Source organism: Panthera onca, chromosome F1, assembly GCF_046562875.1.
Source record: "Panthera onca isolate mPanOnc1 chromosome F1, mPanOnc1 haplotype 2, whole genome shotgun sequence".
In the NCBI taxonomy this organism is placed as follows: Eukaryota; Metazoa; Chordata; class Mammalia; order Carnivora; family Felidae; genus Panthera; species Panthera onca.
In genome coordinates this window covers 26,385,660-26,409,446 of record NC_138355.1, presented here as the reverse complement: position 1 = coordinate 26,409,446, position 23,787 = coordinate 26,385,660, and the positions used below count along the sequence as shown (strand labels likewise).

General features: G+C 37.7%; 1 protein-coding gene across 9 annotated transcripts in view; it reads right to left on the bottom strand.

The window, feature by feature from the left end:
• Positions 1–833: 833 nt before the first annotated feature.
• The window catches only part of EDEM3 (ER degradation enhancing alpha-mannosidase like protein 3), a 78,794-nt gene continuing 55,840 nt past the window's right edge, over positions 834–23,787 (bottom strand). For 5 of the 9 annotated variants that reach the window (XM_060643711.3, XM_060643712.3, XM_060643707.3 and 2 more), the window contains 3 exons: positions 21,669–21,854; positions 20,325–20,372; positions 11,015–15,007 (listed from right to left, as the gene is read on the bottom strand). In XM_060643711.3, coding sequence (XP_060499694.1) covers positions 14,604–15,007; positions 20,325–20,372; positions 21,669–21,854 — 638 coding nt within the window. In that variant the 3' untranslated portion in view covers positions 11,015–14,603. Of the gene's footprint in view, positions 1,037–11,014; positions 15,008–20,324; positions 20,373–21,668; positions 21,855–23,787 lie in introns of those variants that run through there. The other 4 variants (XM_060643713.3, XM_060643709.3, XM_060643710.3 and 1 more) reach the window with 2 other exon arrangements.

Below are 23,787 nucleotides of genomic sequence, written 5' to 3'. Positions count from 1 at the left end.
TTCATGTGTGTTTGTGCATGTTTATTTTTTAGAAAAGTCTTACAACTATTTTGTAAAGAGACCTTGGCCCTGCCCACATGATATGCTTGCCTCCATCTTTCTTTTTCTTCCTCTATCAAATATTTTCAACACCGATATTTTTCAGGCACTGTACCAGGCACGAAAATAACAATGGTGAGTAAAATTGGTACTGTTTCCTCCCCCTCATTAATCTTCCTCATATTGGAGTAAGAGTCTTGGGTTTCCCTCCTTAATGTTTATCAGAATGTTCCAGCCTTGTTTTGTGCTTGGTTGGTTTTGAAATCACATGGACCTGCCTTCTGCAACATGGAATCTACATCTAACCTCATTCCATGCAATTCTGCTGCTCCAAAGTGAATTTCAAATCTATATCTCTGTTTCCTTTAGACCTCAAGGTCTAAACACTAGCAATGATTTCTAAACCTTCTTTAAAATAGAGGAAACTTTTTCATAAGCAAATTAATTGTGGAACGAAATATGTTAAATAGACTATTTTGAAGCTACTCTATTTCTATCTAAAATAAGGTGGCATGTTAACTGCCTCCCTGACTCCCCTACTTTCCCTAGAGCACTGAGAGCACCTTGCTAAACTGAACTGGGAAAATCGGTCTCATGGCTGGCTGATTTACCTTGTGAAATTGCCCTGGAGCTCCACCTCCAGGAGTCACCCTCTGGGCTGAGTGATCATCCCAGGCTGCAAAGCAGTTTGGCCCTCAAGCTTATCCTGTTTGTGTGTGTGTGTGTGTGTGTGTGTGTGTGTGTGTATTTGAAAATAGGCTGCCTACCTTTCTCAGAATCGATGGGCACATCACACATCCTCATGTCCATCTGGCGCTCTGTATCACTTCCCAGGCTACAGCAAAGTGATAGAAACTAGGGCTCAGATTTGAAAGGAGAGGCAGGCAGTGTGCACTATTCGAATAGGCCTTCAAACTCAGTGCTGAGTTTCTTTTTCTTTACAGTGCTTGTGCAGGGAAGCCGTCGCCCCACTTAGCATAACGGGTGGGTTCTCACTCTGCAGTCAAGAAAAGGAAAACATTTGATAAGCAGGTCAGTTCTCTGATATTTGCAAGGAGGGTTGCAAAGCGAATGTCTTGGGAACATATTACAGAGAATAAAAAATGATCCAGTGTTTGTATCTCAGGAGAGGGAGAGAGGGAGAGAAGGAGAGAGAGAGGTGGAGAGTAGGAGAGAGGTTTCTAATTCAGACCTGCAGAATAATTTCATCATCTGTTGGAAAGAGTCCCCATGACACAAAATTTTGCAGTTTCTCTACCTTCTCACAACCCCCGCACTGTTTCCACTTCATTGCTAGGGCAGGGTTTCTAGAACTAGAAGGTTTTGAAAAGCTGTTAGTGGAGGAATCGTTTTATATACCACCCCCTGTGCCCCAAATCTTTCCCAGAATTTGGGGGAAAGGAGAGCAAGGCAGTTTTGGTTTTGTTCTTGTTTTTAGAAACATTCTTCTTTTCCAAAATATAAAAGCAATACATCAACAGTACCAAATGCTGGTAAGAATACAGATCGGTAGGAGGACCTCTTAATACACTGCTGGTGCGAATTTATATTGACTGATGCAACCACTTTGGAAAAACACCCTGACATTATCTTTGAAAGGTAGACTTTCACATACCCTATGATAAGCTTTTCTACTCCTAGGTTTATATCCAAGAGAAATTGTTCCAAAGGGGCACTGGGAAGACACATACAAGAATGTCTGGAAATAGCCTACAGAATAAACAATAATATCTTCACAAAATGGAATATTGAATAGTCATCAAAATCAAAATAAATGAGCTCCAGTGGATGAATCTTAACAATACAATATTAAGTGAAAAAATTTCTAGAAGGTAACATATGCACGCTACCCTCTTAAAAGAATTAAAGCCACAATAATAATAATAAAAAAAAAACACATGCTTTCTAGGGCTATGTACCAATTAGATACAACTTTTTAAAAAAGAAAACAATGGGATGATGAGATTTGAGAAGGTGGTTCTTTTGGGTAGAGAAAAATGGCAAATGGGATTAAGAGAGGATCCATATCTAGATGTTAACTTTTGTTTGAATCCTAGTTTATATATTGATCATTGGGTTTATGAGTACTAATTATAATAAACATATTAGTAAATAATGAGTGTGCACGGGCCAATGAGAAGAGTATTTGCTGAGTTGAAGATTAATCCAATTCAGAGTGTGTTCTGGCATCCAAAGGGAAAACTGAAAGCAAAAATTACATATTCATTGTGAACAATTTAGAACCCAGCAAAGTCTGCGAAGAAAGAGACATCTCTAATAGTATCACTCCAGAAATAATCATTATTAACATTTTGGTGTATTCCCTTATAGCTTTTTTCTAATTCATATTTTTCAACAAAATAATAACCGTGATGCTTAACCAATAATCTTATTCTTATACAATACTATGTATATTTTCTCATGTGATAAAACAATCTCTGAAAATGTTTTTAACAACTAAATAGTATTGAATTATGTTTCTGCATCACAATTTATTTGACAAATCCTTCAGGTGTGTTTATTTGAGTTGTTCCCAATTTTTCATTATTATGAATAAGGCTCCAAAAAGTATTTTGCACGTAATTTGGGTGCTGTCTCTGATGATTTCCTTAGGATAAAATTTTAAGAGTGGAATCTAAGTGTGAAAAATTTTGAGTTATTGTCACATGTTGATACATTGGAGGGCACTATTTTTATGAGAAATAAACTGAATAAGATAAGGCATATTTGTGTGCCAATATATACATGATTGTCATTTAATTAATATCAGTTGAATATGAAACTGCATATAATTACAAGCTTAGTTAGAATACTTTGGAAGAGGATAAAGAACTATCTTTCTCATCTGCAAGCCTATGAAAATTAAATGACTCAGAATTTTTCTTAACTTTTAGTAGAAATACAGGTGCATGCCCCTGGAGTGATTCTTTTTGTTGCATTAATGACAATAAATATAACTTAAATATCATGCTATTCTTTCAAAAGTGTTTCTCTATGCATTATCTCATTTGCTTTCCATGATTCTTCTAAGAATTTTGAAATAATTGACAAGTTATTCTAAAACTTATGGGGAAATGCAAAGGACCTAGAATAGCTCAGATAATCTCAACAATAACAAAGCTGGAGGACTCACACTACCTGATTTCAATACTTACTAGAAAGCTAGAGTAATAAAGAGAAAGTAAAATTTGCATAATTGTCATGGAAACCTACTAAATGATATAGCTGTATAAATATCGTTTAAGGCTCATTTCAATGCAACTGATCATTTCTTACCTTGGGACAAGAACAGCTATTATCATTAAAAAGAACAACAACAACAACTGAGGCAAGTAAAGCATAATAAAAGCATTTTTCAAAGTAAAAGTCATATACTACTGATGTGAAGATGATTTTAAGTGTTACACAAATATGATTATTTTTTAATAATCACATATTTAAAGATTATCCCATGCTTAAAGTTACAAATAATTTTTTTTCCATTAAAGATGCTCATATAAAATTTCCTTCTGAAATAAACTTAAGTTTTAAAAAAGTGATAAATTTGTGGACTAATATAGGAGTGCTAATACCTCATTACAGATTTAGGCAGACTGACCTGCCCAATAACTGGCTTAGCAGGAACACCCAGGTTTCCCTTTTACTACGCAGTAGTACTGATTCTAGTACTGATTCCTTTTACTACGCAGTAGAAAGTAGACGAGGAAGAATGTTTTCTGCAGACAAATTGGCTTCTAGTTCACCAATCTGGTAACAAATGTATGGAGAGGCAAGCCAGGGTGTTACCTGAGAGAGGGCCTACCCCACAGAAACATGAGGGGTGGGAAACAAATAAGTCCCTCACAGCACACACACACACACACACACACACACACACACACACACGACATAGATAAACCTGTCAGTGTCCCTGGCCCCAAATGTTGTCATTGTGTCTCTGGAGACTGAAGGTAGTGGCTGACCCCACTCTCTTGTGAACAGATTCCAGGTGATCCTGCCTCAAATTCAAAGTCCCAACTCACAGAATTTAAGCTATGACCTCGCCCCTTGGCTGCCAGACAGGCTTCCAAAGCAAGATTGTATCTGATCGCTTTTATTTCTAGAGTGTCAATCCCATGGTGGGGCCCACTTAACAGAGTAAATGGAGGAAAGCCTGTTGGGTAGACAAAACCAATATTCAATGGGGGAGAAAACCAAGTCTCAGAGAAGTTAGGTAGCTTGCCAAGGCCATAGGGCAAGGAAGTAGGTTTGCGTTAAAGATCTGACACTTCCAATGCAAGTAGTGGGAGTGAGAGGCTTCAGGAAGGAATTTTGTTTCTTATATGTGACAGGGAAAATTTGTGTGTGTGTGGGGGGGGGTGGGGGGGGTGGGGAACAACTAAAAAGATGCAACCCTCTAGAACCAAAGAAAAATGACGTCCCAGCTTGAATCTATAAATCTCTGTGTGGCCCAAGGCTACATGAGGGAGATATTTTCCCCTACTTTTTCCAGGCAGATGTGCTGTGCAATGTGCTTTTTTCACACTGTGAAAGATGTGATGTGAGAATTCCCAGGAAAGTGGCTTTGTGGTTTTTGTCCTTGTAAAGTCGGTACTTTATCGGAATAATTGCCTTTTTCTTGACTTTTTTCTTTCTTTCTTTTTCTTTCTTCCTTCCTTTCTTCCTTCCTGTCTCCCTTCCTTCCTTCCTTCCTTCCCTTTCCTTCCTTTCCTTTCTTTCTTAAATCCTTTCCATCACTGTTCCAGTACAGCTTTTGACAATTAGGGGCTCTTTCTCTGTGTCTGTGCAGAGACCAGCACCCATTCTGGGTGGTGGAGGTCTTTTCGTGTAACAGCTTCCAGGGCTGTTCCGGGATCATTTCTGCCAGTGTTATTCAGAGGCAGCTTCAGGGACTGCGTTGGAGAGCTAGTGAGCATTCCCCTTATGGCTGTCCTGCCCCTGGGAGTTCTTGGGGTAGTAACAAAAGCCAAAGTCCCCAGGACGTGCCCTGCTCAATTGTATGTACTTTGTTTCATTGTGAGATTTAATTTATTACTCTGGTCTCCTGTTGCACAAAACCTATAAAAATAATCCAGGCCACTCCTTTGTTTCTTCCCCAAATACGGCTTTTGAAAGCTTCTATTGTTCCAAAGGATCTTTTCTGCTGTCTTTTGAGAGAATGAGGGATTAGATCTGTTTCTTCCGTTGGGTATTCTCCCCACATCTCCACCTGGACCCATCAGAAGTCCAAGGACACATCACATGGCCAAAACTCCTACTAATAATAACACAAAATTGATTAATATAGTTGGAATTTATAGTTGAAGCTCAAGGACAGCAATCTCTGGGGAGAGGAAGGGAGGGCAGTTGCAGACAGGAGGAGACTTAAATGCATATTTACATAGCACTTTACGCAATAGTGAACAATAGGTTCTAATAATATTGCTTTACAGATGAGGAAACTGAGAGATCCGGGTCAAGGTCACACAGAGTAAGGGGTAAAGCTAGGATTCTAATCTCAGCAGTCTGGCTCAGTCTTCAGATTTCCCACATTGAGAAAATCTTACCTCCCCCAGATCCCCCTTGTTGCCACAACTAGAACCCTCCAAAGAATTCTCCCCACCACCCTGCTTTATTTAGCCAAAGTCTGTTTGAGTTAAAACCCCAACTGCTAGGCTTCAGTTTTCTCTTCCATAAAATGGGAACGATAATGATGCCTGTTTCATATAGCTTTATAAGTGCTATGTATATGGTAAACATCCACTATGTGACCATTATTACTATCAGCTATTAGAGAATTTTACAGAGGTTTAGAAATACTGGCTAATCATGAGACCTCTCCAGACGTTCATGAGACTGGAATTCTCCATTATTGCTTTACCAATACAAATACAAACAGGTTGTTTATCCTTGTGGTTCTGTATCTTACCCAGAATTTCAAATTTAGAAATTTCAGTTCAATGGTTTGTGTCTAAAGAGAACCATTTCTGCCATCACCACAAAGAAAGCTTGGGAACCCTTGGGTTTAAGACCCACAAGAGGGCCCACCAGGCAAAAAGATCTGTATCTTTGAGCTTTGCCCACACACATTAATTCAGATGAATAACAGGACAAAAGAAAGTACACAGCGTATTCTTTCATTAATTGGTTTATTCATCAGGAAAGGGAGAGAAGAATAAATGCTGGCAATGAGAATAGCCAGTTTTCTGGGAATTAAAAGACGTTTTTGCTTGAACGTGCTCAAAGTTTAAATAACGAGCAATAAATTATCTAAGTCAGTAGTTTTTCAACTGTGTTCAGTGGAGCCCTGGAGTTTTCCAAAGGCACCTCAGAGGCAGCTCTGAAGTTAGTAATTATCTCACTGGCTGAATGTTAACTCGCAAAGGAATGAAGGTACCGAGGCTGTGAAGCACGGAGAATGACTGAAAACAGTTGCACCAGAACCTGAAGACTTAATCAGTCCTGGGTATGTGTGACCTTGGTCGGGTCACTTCCCACCTCTGGTTTCTGTTTTCTGTCCAATGAGGAGAATCCATGATGTATAGAAACAGAGTTCTTTTGGCTCTAAATCGCTGAGCTCACTACATGAGTTGTGTTCCCTACAATGTCTACTTCCAACAGCAACAAAAATAGTTTGGTATTTCTTCATACAACTGTCTTCAAAGCTGGTATGTCACTTCTTTTTTTTTTTTTTTTTTTACACTTCTCAGTGGTTGCAAATCATAGCTCTTTCGTCTGTCCATTTGTTCACAACCAGGTATTTCATTCAGTTTACTCCAGAAATGTTCAGTAAGTGCCTTCCAAGAGCCAGGTACTGGTATAGGTGAGGAAAAGATGAGTAGGAGAAACTTTTCTGTTTTCTCCAGGGGCTCCCAGTCCCCTGATGAGCTGGTAAACCCACTCTTGTATGGCTTATAGATGTCTCCTAAGTCTGGCCATTCTGGCTGGAGATGATAATATATTTCAGCCAAAGATCTGAGAAACCGGTGGTTGCCTTGGAAAGAGGGAGACCTACCTCCCCTGTCTTTTGAAGTGTTTCCAATAAAGTAAATATCTTTTGTCTCAGAGGCCATAAGCTTGAATGTGAAAGCAGTCCTTTCTCCTGTTCCTACCCCTTTGGTAAATGCAAAGTACCTTCAATTCCCAGATCCCTTCTGTGGCTAGCTGGTTAGCAGTAGAACACTGTTTATAAGGATCTCTGATTCGACCTTGTTTAGCAGCCATAATAACCCTTGGTTCAAATGGATCAGTGTGCATAGTTAGGAAAGGCACCCTGCGTAGTAATCTGATTTAGATTAATCTAGACTCAGGGCACCTGGGTGGCTCAGTTGGTTCAGTGTCTGACTTCGGCTCAGGTCATGATCTCAGAGTTTGTGAGTTTGAGCCCTGTATCAGGCTCCATGCTGACAGCTTGGACTGCTTCAGATCCCGTGTCTCCCTCTCTCTCTGCCCCTCCCCTGCTTGTGCTCTCGCTCTCTCTCAAAGATAAATAAAGATAAAAAAATTTTTGATTAATCGAGACTCAAATCCCAGATCCATCTAACTGGCTTTGTGCCTGTTGGCAAGCCACTCAACTTTGCTGAATCTTATTTTTCTTGACCTATGAAATTATAGACATGTCATAAGGTTGTTATAAGGGTAAGGACTCACCAATATAGCGTGCTCAGTGTTTGTTTATGCCTCGTGAGGATTCAAAAAGTGGCAGCTCTTTTTATTATCTGGTCTATGAAGAAGGCATTAGTCATCATACTGCCTATGAATGGAGAGCCGACTGGACTAGTCCTCTTAGATTATTGCGGGAATTTAAAGGAATCACTGTAGGGCTGAGCAGAGGCTTACAGATAGATGTATCCTGGGTGGGAGTCAGGGAAACCCTAGAAGGAAGTTGGGGTCAAGCTGTCAGCAGTCTGGCCATACCAGCTGATGGAGTGGAAATCTGAATGGGGTTCAGGAGAGGAACTTTCATTGCCTCAGGTCAAAGAAGGTGTCAATGATTGACATTAGAATTGTAGGAAGGTGAATGGGTGAGACTTTTTCCCCCATTGACCTGCCTCATTAAACCAGTAATCTCCATTTGGAAAGCCGCATAATCACCATTTGGGATACTAAGCCAGAAAATCTCAAGAGTTGAGGAGGCCTCTGGGGCACATAATAAAATCTAGAACAGGAGACTGGTGAATGGTGCCTTGAAAATGGAGGAGCCTAGACATTTGGAGGTTCAGGATCTGCCAGCTCAGCGGCTGCAAACTGGAGGACTTTGTTGTCACATCTATTTCAACCTGAACAATGTTTAAGGTGGAATTTCACCTACTTTTCTGGCTTTTCTCAAACATTAGATGATAGAGCCACACTGAACCTACATTCTTATGTAGCGAGTTTGCTCGCACCAGCTCTTTGGGCTAGATTATTTGCCAGCTTTCTTCCCTGAAATAATCTTTCCTTCTGGTTTTTGTAACACTGTTCTGTCCTCATTTTCCTCCTCCCTCTCCACCTGCCCTTTCTCATTCCGTTTTATACAAGCCCTTCCTCCTATGCCTTAAATGCCAGCAATCTCAGGGCTGTTTTAGATCCCCTTCGTTTTCCTATTCCATCCACATACTCTTCCTGAGAAACTTTTGAATCCCAGCTATATGCTGCTGTAGAGGAGAAAAGCTTTTCCCTTCATCCCTTTTAGGTTCTTTGGCTGGTCTAATAATTAAATTGACATAAGACAGATTAACAAGAGAAAATCAAGTTTAATTTTGTATGTATGGGAGCCCATAAAAATATGAGACTCAAAGAAATGACCAGAGCAGGCAGCTTTTTATACCTTTTAGGGAAGGAAGTAATAAAAATGTAAAGAATTGGCCTGACAAAAGGGTTTGGATCCGGTGTAGCAAGTAACAAGGTTTATTCAGACAACCCTCTTAGCCCTAACTTCCCTATCTCTGGTGATGAGGATGCTTTCCATCCTCCTGGCTCAGGGGGGGTACCTTTCCCATGCGAGATTGATTTCCTCTTTTCAGGGGGACAAAGGAAGGTCAGAGTGTCCGCTTTTTGCATTGGCTGTTTCTTAAGTAACTTTAATTCACCATAATCAATTGCCAAAGTGGCGTATTTTGGGGTGGCGTATTCTGCTCTCCTTCACGGCTTCTGTCCGTGAGAGCTGTCTAGCACGTCAGGGACTTGAACTGTGCAGAACCACAGGATGGTAGGGGTTCTGGTGTGATATTTTTCTTTCTCCCTTTCATCCTTTAACTGACCTAGACTGTTTTTGTTTTTAAAGTCATAATGCTTGTTTTGGAAACTTAGTAAAACAGAGATAGTTATAGATAAGGAAACAGAAATTGCCCATAATCCATAGATAACCGTAGTTGATATTTTGTTTCTTTAAAAGAGAATTCTACACCGTGCTGATTTCCATCACTATCCTCTCACTGGAAGTTCTTTTGCTTCATAAACTCATTTTCATATTTATTTAACTATTTTATTTCCTATCTTCTTTACTATGCGTTGTTCACATTCCCAGGCCCCAGATAATGTCTAGCACACAGGAGGTGCTAAGTCTTTGTTGAATAAAGAGTCTCCACATATACAAGAGAGTTAATACTTTACATACAGTTCTAGATTTTTCTTCATTTAGCATTATACTTCATCTTGCCACTGACTTAAGCATTTCTCTGTCATCTGGAATGATGAGTGAAGTCTTTTATGAATTAAGAGGATCCCCAAGGGTCATCACTGGCCTCCCATTTACTACTTCACTGAAGAGGAACACTACAGACCAGCAGGCTTATTAGAGTCAATCAAGAGCAAGGCTTTGGAAATTAGAAACTTGACTAGCAGGTCGATGCTGACACGTACCATTCTCAACCCTTACATTACTTAGCTCCCCTTAGTAGAAAGAACTCTTAAGTTTGCTTTACCCAGGAAAGAAAGGCAACCTCCCTGTTGAAATCTTCCAAGAGATGCTGTTGGATCCTTTAAACTATTCCTGAAATAGTGGTGCAATGTCCTAGGGGAATGGAGGCATGCTGAGATGAGATTTAATGTCCAAAGAACCTGAGAATGGATGCTACCATTTCTACACTTCAATCCCCAATGAGGAGAAAGTGGTCAGGTGGGAAGGTAGTGGCTGAGCAAAAGGGGAGCAGAAACTGGAATGGGGTGGGAGAAGGAGTAAAGACAGAGAAAGGGAGAAGGTACACGGAAAGGATCATGGGCACAGGAAACAGACCAGGGCTCCCATCCCATTGCCCAGTCACCAAATGCGGAACTTTGAGTAAGATGCTTAGAACTTCAAGTCTCAACTTGGTCGTCTTTAAAGAAAGCAATTACCCATTGATACTAGTGACTATTATTAGGTCTTTCAAGATGTCTGTGCTCAGAAACTCCAGGAACAGTACAGATGAAGAGCACAGTATCACCATATCTGAAAGGGGCTGCTAAAAGGAAATGGCCTCACTGGAATTAACAGGAGAGGCTTGGGGTTACTTTAAATGACAATGTCAAAAGAACTGACTTTATTCAATATAAGTAAACTCAAAACATAAACATGTAACCAGTATTGACACTGTGAATTACTACCTCTAACTCTGCTCTGAGGGTCCTTGGCACTATTTGAGTTGTGGAGCTCTTCAATGTTTGTTTCTATACCTTAACCTGTTCCCAGATTCACTCCCCCAGGGGTAGAGTGAAAATTAAAGGGCAGACAGATGAAAAAAATTTTTAAAAAGATACCAAAGTATAAAGATAGGCATGGAACACCTGGGTGGCTCGGTTGGTTAAGCGTCCGACTTCGGCTCAGGTCAGGATCTCACGGCTTGTGGCTTCGAGCCCTGCGTCAGACTCTGTGCTAACAGCTCAGAGAATGGAGCCTACTTCGGATTCTGTATCTCCCTTTCTCTCTGCCCCTCATCTGTTTGCTCGCTCACTCTCTCTCTCAAAAATAAAACATTAAAAAAAATTTTTTAAGATAGGCAAAGTGATGCTAAAAATCCAAATTAAAACTAGACCAGAATATTTACATATTTTATTAAATCTTTACAATCAGTAATTATAATCAAATACACAATTATATACAAGGATTATATACATTTTGCCCAGACTTTTACATCACAGTACATAGTTTCCCTTAGAAATATTGTATACATTTATCACCAAACAATAAAATCCAACAACAGTAGTGTTACAGCACCTGTTAGTACAGACATCTTTTTCATAAATTACATCATAAGAAAATATACGGCTGTAAATTGGGCTTTTAAAAATGTCTTTTATAAAATCTGAACATACAATATTTCATTCACAGAATGTTTTTTTTTTTTCTATGTTCTGACTGAAGCCTTGTGCATAAAACGACCGGTTGGAATATTTACTAAATCAGCCCCCCCACCTCCAAAATTATAAGCACGATTTGAATTACTTATGCTGAGCTTCCTTTATAATGAATCTGACATGGGGTCTGGTGAGAGAACAAATGCTGGTTTTATTGTAAAAAGGGCTATGATGATAATTTGAATTTTTAAAAAATTCTCAAAAGCATAAGCATATTAGAAACTAAAACCAGAGAGTGCACAATTTATCATTTTACTAATACTGTGAAGAAAAAGGGAAAAGTATAATGTCAAAAAATAATTTGTTCTTGAAACAACTGTATTCTTGTTGGAAGCCTATTACATGTTAAAAAAAAAAAAAAACCTGCCAACAAAATATCCCATCCTAAACATATCCAGTAAATTACAATTCTTTCATACCTAAAACTTTATGGGAAAATTATTGCAAATTAGGGTATTATCATTTCAATGGACTTTCATAAGCAGAAAAACTATAGCTATTTTTAGTAGGTAAACAAGTTAAGTTTTAAAACTTGAAAATACCTGAATTAAACACTTGCTCTAATATCTAACTTTTCACTTTCAGATAAATTCCTTACTTGATTCCAGGTTTGTAAACATTGTATAAATCCTTCTTATTCAAACAATTTTATGGCTGTGGCGATCACTTCATCTCTATTTCTATGCAGTCAACATTTAACTGAGGTAGACCAGATGTTTCTAAAATTCAGGGTCTCATAGAATCCCCCGAATATTTAGGAAGTAAATAAAACGTCTATCAAAGGTATTTAAAAAACAAAACATTAAAAAAAAACAAAAACCTAATGCTGTTGGAATTTTTTAATGAACTCAAAAACAACTTCATGGCAGTACACTGAATAATAATAATAATAATAATAATAATAATGAATAATGATAATGCTGGGAGTTTTGAAGCTGAACATTATACCTTAACTAGGGAAAAATCAAATATGATTCTTTCTGGGTATAAAGTATAATTTCTTAAATTTTTTTCTTTTTTTTTTTTTTTAAGGATTCACTTTTCTAAAAAAGTGAACAATTTGCTTCTAGATATCAATGAATGGCAACAACTCCCCCTAATGGCCAAAGGAAGGGAGAGTAAGCTGGTTCTTGTTACCATGAGATCTTCGTGGGAAAAAAAATTTTTTTACGTTGTTTTGCTAACTTAGAAAGTTGGATTTAGACAACAATGACTCTGAGCTACAAATACAAAATCAAACCAATGTATATAAGGCTTCTGTAATCAAAGTCTTAGAGGAACATCTCCTTTTCTCAAAGCCCCAGTCCTACAAATCAAGGCAAGTCAAATAATTAAGCTTCAGCTATTTTGGCAGCTTTGCAATTAAGATGAACAAAGCACTATATCTATCCTTCCATATACTGTATGTATTATAGTTCTATCTTCTTACACCAAATTTCACATGCAGAAAGACTAAAATATCCACTTTAGTGTCAGGTTTAATTAAGGGCCAATAATGGTCTTATAATACTACTCTTCCCCACCCCTCTCCCCCCCCAAAGTGTCTTCTCTATTAGTTTTATTACTCATTGACCCAGTTACATTTAGCCGGAATTTTTGAAAGCAGCTATTCATCCCCTTACAAAAGAATATGTCTACCTGGGATCTAAGACACACTGTACATGAATATACATAACTACAGTACAGCACTGCTGTTCTCTTAACAGCTCCATATACAGTTTAAGTTCATTAGTACCTCAAAACTGTTTTCAGAAAAGACTATTAGGTCATGTCATGGTAAAGAGAAAGAAAATTAAGTCTCACAAATACTCCTTTAGACTGATTTAGGTAAGTTTTAAAAAATAAATAAAATGAATAAAACCATGATTTCAACTACAGGGCTGTCTATAGGATATCAACAACAATTTTTAAAAAATTAAATGTGGCTAGCACCAGACTGCCACCAAAAAAAAAAAAAAAAAAAAAAAAAAAAAAAGAAAAGAAAAAGAAATTCTCATTAAGCTATATGGCTATTTGTTAGTTGCTACTGTGTAAGTTTTTTACACAGGTTACCATAGACTAATTTTCAAGTTCATATCAGAAGGAATATTTGTTAAAACAAAACAAAAATGAAACATCTTAAAAACATGATTCAACAGAAAATGTGACAGACTCCTTAGGTGCAACTTTAGAAACCATAGTTTCAAAGAAGAAAAATAGTAGTTTCCCTAGGATTTTCAGATTACTACCACAGTTTTATTATGGCTCCCTAAGATAGAAAAATGGAACAAAATGTACTCAGCTACTGGCGATGTGGCCCTTGTGGCTCAAATTGCATACTAAACATGGGATGGAGTAAGGCTGATGGCTAGAGGTAATCACCTCTAAGAGCGATGAACTGGAAAAGATTTATAATTTGCCCTACAAGGACAGAACTTTAAGTGCCATTTCAGGTCAGTCACAGCTTTCCCTATGGAAGGCCCAATGGCAAGTTCATTATCACAACATTACAGTTTCCCCCTTGTTCCATTTTTCAGAAGCATTAAGTAACCAATTTCCACAATATATTATATGACCTTTTATCCTGGTCCCAAAGATTAGCCTTTATGCAGAGAACTCACTGAGAAAAAGTACACTGGCTTCACCTTTGGTTTAAATGAAAAGGACATTGTGAGGAGAGAAAAAAAATCAAGTCCTCTTGATCATTTGTTACACAATGAAGCAAGTGAAAGTGATGAGCAAAGGCTGCTTTCACCATGAACGCATCTGCTTCACAATCACTTAGGTCACTCTGAGTGTTTTTGTGAAGGCAACATAACCAGAATGTCCGCAGTACTCATCTGTATTTTCCCCAAAGAGTCTCTAACCCCAAAACCAAGAAAGCCGAACTTCCTTTAATTAGAAAGCTCTACAAATTCCTATTCTCCTCTCCACTATCAACCGAATTTGTTTCTTGTCTATCTGACAAGACTGCAGAAATCTGGTTCCTAGGAAGGCCAGCAATCTTTTCCTGGCCTGAGGTGCTGCAGGGTGGCACGCGATGCTGTCATGGGGTCAGGGTGGGGAGAGGGGGAGGGTTGGGAGTTTCCATTTTTGATGGGACGGTTTTAAGCAAGGTCAGTTCTAACACGGCATGCTCCAGATTCCTATGTTAACTATCTCAGTCAGAACGTGGTTGCTCATCACCATACTTAAAGACTCCCATTAGAGAGCCTGCTTAGTATTCGGGTGTCTGTTAACCACAGTTTGGCTTTTCTTTTTAAATACCTACCACCAGATTCTTTAGTGAGTCATAGTTCATCTTTCTCCATCATTTCAAATGCTTCTATATCTTCATTCCAGTCTGCTAATATGGAGTCTATAGGCTGGACCTTTTTACCCCAGCTAACATTAGGATTGGAATCTTCCTCAGTTTCTGATTGTTCTTGAAGCTGGTTATCTAAATCTGTACATTCACCATCAAGACTTGTAGTCTCATGGTTTTCCATGGGGTTAGAAATCTGTTCAGAAGGAGAAACACTTGCAGCATTGTCCGTATCTGCTGGAGATAATGATTCTGGTTGAGAGTTTAGAGAACTTTCCTCAGGAGACCCTTGATCAACCAAATCAACCTCCTGAGAACTTGATGTAATCTGTTCAGCACTCTGAGAATCATTTTCAGAGGATGGTTGTTCTTCATTTTCCATTTCGGGATCTGTACATGAAAGAAACAAGCTTCATGCTACTTTCCTACTCAAAATATTTACTATCACACTTTTAACAGCCTACTGGTTGTTGCAATAAAATGAAGAAATAAAAAAGAAAGAAAAACATGTTAATGCAGAGCAGTGAACATTAACACTGAAGAGTAAAAGACTGCCTTTAATCATGTAATCACATGTTTTCTGCATATTCATTTTGCAAAATGTGCCATTACAAAATAAACATTCTTCCAAACTGAAGAGTGACTCTAGTAACTGACAAGTCTTCAATGGGGATTAGTAAATATGCCAACGAATACACTAAACAATACTATTATTTAAGTGTACATAGATTTACACTGTAGGTCTAAAATTTATTAAATATCTCAATTCAGGAAAGCTTGCACATGAGAACATATGAAATAGAGTAAATTTTAAACAGCACTGATCATAACTATATTTTAACATAATATTCTTTTGAAAAGTGAAATTCCCATGCAGTAAGCCATGACAATGCCAATAATACAAAATTTTGGATGATTTGAGGGTACTAATGTGGTTAAATATTTTCATAAAGACACGAACTCAGATTATTTACAAAACTTGTATTTCATTATTGTAGGTCTATGAATTATAAGACCATTTTAAAATCCACTGGAAGGCTAAGAGTAGGTTAAACCTCTTGTAATGAATATACAATGAAGCCACTAGAAGCATCCTATTTGGGGTTCCTACAAGAAAGTGCTTCCACAGCACTGATGCCCCATGCTGCCTCATCCTCAATCTCTGTGCTTAGCCAGCAAGCAAGTCTTGAGGGTCCTCTCTGTGATGGGCACTGTGCAAGGTACTGGGGGTAAAACGAGGCAAAAAGAGACACCAGATTTGCCCTTATGGATCTTTTAGTCCAGTTGGGGAAAACATTTCCAAATAATCACACAAAATAAATGGAAAACTCTAACTGTGACATGTTTTATGTTGCTAGGAAAGGTTACAGGGAATAGGAAAGAATAGAGTTGAGGGTTTCCTTTGGAAACTGACACTTGAGCTCAGATTTAAAAGTAGAGTTAATCCAACAAAGAAGGAAGGGAAGATGGACATATTATAAAACCAGAAAAACTAAAGGAAATACAGGTATGCAGGAAGGTACAGACAGGTGTGTTTATGCGTACTCTAAGTAGGATTATCTGACTAGGGAAGTTTAAGTTCTTGGGGGGGGGGGGGGGTTGGGGGAGTCTCCACATTCTCTTCTAAGCTGTGGAAAAGGTACACTTGAATTCGACAATCAGGAAAACTATGGTGGCGACCAAAGAAGGGAAAGCGGAAACTGGCTGCTTGGAGCTCATTTACACTAGGCTACCCTAAGTTCAAGGGAAAACAAAAAGAAAACCTTCAAGTTTTTTTCTAAAATTGTATTAGTCTAGTTTTAGAAGGATAGGAAAGGGCGTAGTGCTGTTTTGTCTAGTAATAAAAATTGTGCTTTTGGCAAAATTACCCTGGGGATACATGTATTATGTAACATTATTTTGGAAATCTAGCTAATACAAAAGGATAAGAAAACAGAAGAGTCGGTGTAAATATAGGAAAAGAAAAGATCAAATTGCATTTTCAATTGTATTATATGCTTAAACTCAAAGCAACTCTCAATTCAAAAAAATACCATTAAAAAAAAGAACTTGATAAAGAGGGTAAAAATAAGATACATATGCAAACAACCTCTCTCTAGTAACAACTGGTTAGGATTAAATTAAGTACCATTTTCACAATAAAAGTAAAAACTATAAAACAAATTTATTATGAAAGGAACAAGACTATATTACTTAATACTATAAAATCTCAATGAAAACACACAAGATCTAATTATATTTGTAGCTAAGGGTATGTTCCTGTCTTAATATTTAACAAAAACTTCCTACTTCTATGAAAGCATCATGTTCCCATTCTACTTCTTTTTGTTTTCTTTTGGGAGCAGATAGAACTATTTACAAGTTCTTATGGAAGAATATATCAACGAGAAGTGAAGAAATTGTAAAAAGAATTAGTGAGAGGAGAGTTGCCTTATCAGATATCAAAATGCACTCAAAACAGCAAACTTGTACTACTGGCATAGGAGTAAACAAACAGATCAGTGGAAAAGAAGTGCTAGTCTGGAAACACATGGAATATATGAGAAGAGCTGGTATATAGCAAAGAGGCAGCAATCAGGAAAGTAAAAATGGCGGATGGAGAAATAGAAAAAGGAAGGAAGGAGTCAGTGTCTGCCACACTAATACACATTTTGATTCCAAGGTGCCTGTCAGCACTGGCATGGAGTACCACGATCCTAAGAGCATTAACAGCTATGTCATTAAATTCAGGAATAGATCAGAAACACAGGAAGCAAAAAAAGAGTGAAGAAAATGTCAAGATACAAAGACAAGAAAGTTATTAAGTTTTAATAATAAAAGGACAAGGGAGCCTTGGCAAAGACTCAGAGACTGGATGTTCCACAATCATTCATTCATCTGTACAACCAGCATTTGCTGAAACAAGAGTACAGAGATGAGAGCAGGTAAAGAAGTACAATGTGAAATGAGTGTCAAAGTAGAACTCATTAAAAAGACACTTTTAAATTTTACCTATAAGAGAAAATTCCATAAAGAAGGTGGTATTTAAACTGGGTATGCAGGATGGCTAAATGTCCTCAAAGAGAAAATGGGCCATGGGGATGGGGACAGGGATTGATGAGCATTTCCAGAAAGAGGGAAGAGATGTCCAAATGCAAAAACGCATGAGAAAGCATGCCAGGTTGTAGAAAGAGGGCAGGTATGTATCGATTCTGCTTAAAAGGTTTCAGATGCTCCTTTCTAGGCAGAGGCCTTCTGCGTACATATTAGATTTTTTTCCCTGAAGCAAATCCTTTCCAATAGCAACCCAAATCCTACAGTTCAAATTTAGGGCAGATTCACCCCAATCAAGTTCAGTGGGAAATAATCTTAGGAAAAATAACACTGCCAGACTTAAACCTTGAGCAGTTCAAACCATGGCACCTTTCCTTTCTTTCCCCTATTTTCTCTGTCTGCCTCTTTACCAGGTAGACAGAAATATAGGAGTAGCCCTGAAAACATCCTTCTACAGCTCTTAAGGCACCACAGGCCTACATTGTAAACTGCAAGCATGATACTGTATTGAACCTTTAAAATGACGACGAGTCTTTTCCCCTTGAAAATACTGAGAAAGGGAAATGGATTCTTAACTATAAACTGTTTGAAATTTGGACCTAAATGAAAGAGCACAGTGTATTTTGTTTGTGAGCACAGGGTTGGACTAAGTACCTTTACAAACTCTTGAAATTTGGGAAGATGGGGCACACATGACAGACATAATATTAAAACTTCTGTGGATAACTTAACTTTTAGATGTATGACTGGTTTGACCCAAGGAAGCAATGTTTCCACTTGATAAATTAAGAATGCTTTACTTCTGAAGAATGCGTAGTAAGATAAGTGAACATTTTTGCTAGCAGATAGGACTGTTGCAGATATTTCTGTATTAATGGCTGGGACTTCTCAGAATAAGACAGTTAACAGTGGGAGTGGGGGGCTTGTTCTGGACTTCTATTTTCTGTATTAATATGTGGGAAGAACTGCTCAATCCAAACTGTATGACATTATACAGGAAGTATGGATTTGTGCAATGAGATTTTTAAAGGGCAATCTGGAGGACATTTTAATGTTGAGATTTTAAGGATGCTAATTGTTTGGGATACTTATACAATCCTACCTGGTACCCCTGATGGTACAATATGGCTCAGACATAGCTGGAAATTTAAAAAAAAAAAAAAAAAAAAAAAGTGCCTACTTAGTTCTATTCAGTGCTTCTTAAAGTGTAGCTGAGTGGGATTATCTGCGATGCTTATTTAAAATGTCAGATTCTGGTCCCCTGCCTTCAGAGAGTCTGATTCAATATTCTGGAGTAGGACTCTGGAATCTACACTTGTAACAAGTATATCAGCTGATTCTGATGCAGAAGAGAAACACTGATGCATGCAGTAATGGCACAAGACAAATCAATGACAACTACCACAGACATTAACTTCTTAGGATATTTTCCTAAGTATTCTGAATGAAGTAGTTGATTTACTAAAACTATTATCGATTTTTTTGTTGTATTGATAATAGTGTTACATTGATTTAGTAAATATAGTTGTACAGTGCCTGAAAGACCTACATAAAAAAGGGAATTTTTCAAGACTTTGTGTCAAAAGATGACTCTATAACAGAATCACAGTTCAACAAATTTAGAGACCAGCAAAACTTTAAAATACATATAATTTAAGTAAAGCCCTTTTACTGCAAGGTCCTTAAAATAGAACACTGTTCAGATAATACTTTTCGTACAGTAATCCACTCCTGCCTTATTCACGGTTTCCCTTTCTGAGGTTTCAGTTACCTGCAGTCAACCATGGTCAGGAAGCAGATGACCCTCCTCCTCCTGACACAGCATCAGAAGAAGGTCACTAGCAGCCTAATACTGTCACAATGCCTATGTCATTCACCTCACTTCATCTCATCACGTAGGAATTTATCATCTCACATCACCACAAGAAGAAGGATGAGTATAGTACAATAAGATATTTGGAGAAAGCCCACATTCCCCTAAGTCTCATTACAGTATATTGTTATAACTGTTCTAGTTTATTATTAGTTATAATTATTAACCTTTTATCGTGTCTACTTTATAAATTAAACTTTATTACAGGTATGTATGCATAGGAAAACATGGCAAATATACAGATCGGTATACTATCCAGTTTCAGGCATCCACTGGGGGGTCTTGGAACATATCTCCCACAGATAGGGGAGGCGCTATCTATAGAATTTATCTTTTCTCACATTCTTTCTCTAGTATGGGAAGCACATGCTTTGCTATGATCTCGTAGTCCTAATCCCATGTACTCCTACACACATACACATTTCTACAACAAAGTCGATATTTTACATACTTTACACTGTATTCAAATAAAAGTGATCAAAAGTAACACATGCCAAAACAACGTCTTTGTTAGACTGACTCTTGCATGGACATGGACTAGCGAATTCATCTATTATATGGATATATAATTCACAGGATTTGTTATGACAGGATTGAAAAAGAATTATTATCATGGGACAGCTGACTAGACATGAAAATAATCTAATCACATTAAACAAGATAATTATCATGATATCCACTGAAACACAATTTTATATATATATATATATATTTGCATATGCATGTGTGTGGATATATACATGTACACAAATACATATATACATATATATAATTTAAGGCTTATTAATGCAAGATACTTACTACTGTTAATAATGTAGCTTGGAATCATTTTACCTTTTAATATTGCTGCTGAAATTCCAATGGTAGCACAAAATGGGGGGAGAAAAGCAAAGGCATTAAAGACTTATATGGAATAATAATTTGCCTGTGTTTGATGTGCATAAATGCATATACGTAGGAAAGAGTTGAGCAAAAGGACTTGGGGAAATAAAATCACAAACACAGGAGGATTTAAGATTAGAAATCCTTTCTATTCTGTTGTTCCCAACTCTACATCCTTATGTACATATGTCCTACTTCGTTGTTCTTAAATAGTTGACACTTGAAAGGATCTCAAAGAAGAATAAAGCACTACTATAAGAATGAGAAGACAAGACAAAACAACACTGACTTGGCTAGCACTAGGTTATAGCTAACCTTTTTTTTTTTTTTTTTTTACTGTTTCACTTGGAAGTTACACTGAATTGAATCAGTTTCCTACATATCTGTGAAACAAACATCCCAGGGGATTCAACAACCTGCACCAATTACACAACTTTAGCCATTTACAGGTAATGGGAGAAAGAGAGTTCTCCCTCCAGGCTCCTCCAGTAGATCAGGAGGTGTGGCCTACCATAAGCAGGATGGTAGTAATCTATGTCTGATGGTTCACTTTCCCTCATTTCTCCACTATCCCAGGATGTGAAATATAAGAGAATACCAGTAAGACCTGCCGTTTATACAATAATTTGGGTTTCGAATAGCTTTCAAATAACTAACAAACATTGTGGCCTATAGAGGACTATATATTATCGTGAATTAAGGCATGCTGCCTTGTTCTTCAGACATCACTTATATCTCTTATAACTTATAAATCCCTATGTGATAAACTTACACCTCAGTGGGTAGAAGCTGGTAGATTTGTACTGCCTTCAACAAGACAGTGGTCATTTGATTATTGGTGGCCTGCTGAAACCTAACTACTAGTATACTGTATACAATACCACTTGATACAATCTCTTTTTATTCCTTATAAAAGAAATGTAAGATCTAGTATCAGCAGAACTGAATGGTGAACATGTGTGGATATTTAAACTGACTCTCTTGATATATTCCCCTGTATGTTTATCACTGGGCAGGACCATAGCAAAAATGATAAATTACATGTAAAAAACATTATTCTGAAAGCATCCTAAGTCAGCAAACAAAGCAAAGTAAATGTTTTGCAACTCTTATTTCCAAAAGAAAAATATATTTTGAAAGCATCTTCTTTTTAACTTCTTTTACCAGTGCACCAAAAATAACTTTCTATAACTCATTTTTGTTACCAAACTAGTAAAACTAATGCTAAGCTACATCAAAAACAAGGATTTTTTTTACCCTTACCTCTATCCTTTGCTTTGTCAGAAAGGAGCACCTCCACCTCCTCATATTCCCGGATGGCATCCAGTATGATTCTTCCTTCTTTACTAAATAAGAATAGCATGGGGATCTTGATGTCATCTGTGTCCTTCCCGTCACCTGCCATCTGGAACAGAGGGGCAGTATCACTGCTGCTCCCCTCATTGTCATCTAGCAGAAAATGAATACAGCAAACATAAAAACATCTGTCCATTAAAAAGATCTACAGACAAAACTTTACTGTTTTTTTCCCTGTTGGCAGCATTTATTTTATGCATCAAGAATCATAAAAATGAACATACTTGGGGCTCACTAATTCTACTCCTAGAAATTTATCCTGAGGAAAGAACTCAAAAGAAGCAAAATGATTTACTCCCAAAGTAGTTTACTGGAGTGCTACTTATAATTGTGAACAACTGTGAACTATTATAAGTAAATTATAATTAAGTACTTGATGGGACACCCAGGAAAACAGAATATTATTATTACATGAAAAAAGTAGAACTCAAAATTTTATGATTATGACTAAAAACTTCCATATGCTTATGAAAAGCCTTGGATATTTCACTCAAAGACTTGGATTACAATGATAGAACTAAGAATGAAATTTTATTGTTGCTTAAGATTTCCTTTAATGGCATTTACCAAACTACCTATTGGTAGTTCTTTTTTATATACTGCTCACAAAGAAGAATTATGATAGTCATTTTCGCTCTGTAAGTTGAGGTGACCATTACTGTTAGTTTACATTGGTTAGCTAACCGCAGTAGGACTGCTCAATACTGTTTGACCACGGGGCCGGCCATGTTCACCTCTAACTGCACACGCCAGGTGAAGAACCTCCCTGTCCCTTCTCAGAGAGCTTGCTCTGAGGACCCACCTCCTTAGCAATAACTGACTAGACAAGCATGGCCACCTGACAGTCTCTCTGGAGGACCTAGAAGTGGCACACAGAATGACTGCTCCGGTTAGCAGTGGGTAGTGATCTAGTAAAATAACAGACTCATGGTTGAGGCTGCAATTTTACAATGACTTCTTGGAACTAATGGGGAAAGAGGGAACAAGCTGGTGAGAAGCTGGAGAGTGAAGCAGAACTGCAAAGAGATGCAGAGAAGAGAGTCTAGGAAGACCCAGAGATAAGTGACAGACAGATGTGAAAAATGCTACTTAAAAAAATCATGGTTCCTGATGATTTCTGCTCAGTTGAACTTCTTTCATGTTCAATTAAAATAATCCAGTCCCATGTAGTAAACAAACTTTCCATCTTAAACCAGTTTAATCAATTACTGTCTCTTGCAGACAAATGATTATTCTAAGATAATTTTTACTTCTAGTACTTGCGGTAAAAAACTTAGTCTTAATTACTAGCTCATTTATTTACAATTAAAACTAGAAAAAACAAAATACTTCATCAGAAACAAAAAAACATAGGAAAAAGAAATTATAATACAAGAAAGCTTCCTTTTAAAAATTAAATTTTCTGAGAATAAAGATCATTGCCTCTTGTTTACCCACAGAACTCAGTAGAGGATTCTGCTACTAATAACTACTAAAGACAACATTTGACTTGACAAACCTCGCAGAGTAGAGAATACCACAAGAGTCACACTTTATAGGGAAAATGGTAACTATTCCACTTATGTTCCAGACTTTACTTTTTATATTTTAAAGTCTTGGTGAAGAGGTGTTCAAAGTGATAGTGATGACAAGCATTAAATTCTTCAATAAAAGATATCTCTGTGTGGAAAATAACTAAGGATAGAGAGATGATTTGAGCGGAGCATCAGCAACCTGTTTCTGTAATTGGCCAGAAAGTGAATGTTTTGGACTATGCAGTTCTCTAGTCCATTACTGTGGCTCAAAAGTAGGCACAGACAGGAGCGCCTGGGTGGCTCAGTTAGTTAAGTGTCCGGCTTTGGCTCAGGTCACGATCTCGCGGTTCATGAGTTCGAGCACCACATCGGGCTCTGTGCTGACAGCTCAGAGCCTGGAGCTTGCTCTGTATTCTGTGTCTCCCTCTCTCTCTGTCCCTCCTGGCTTGTGCGTGCGTGCGCACTCTCTCTCTCAAAAATAAAAAGACATTAAAAAAATTTTAAAGTAGGCA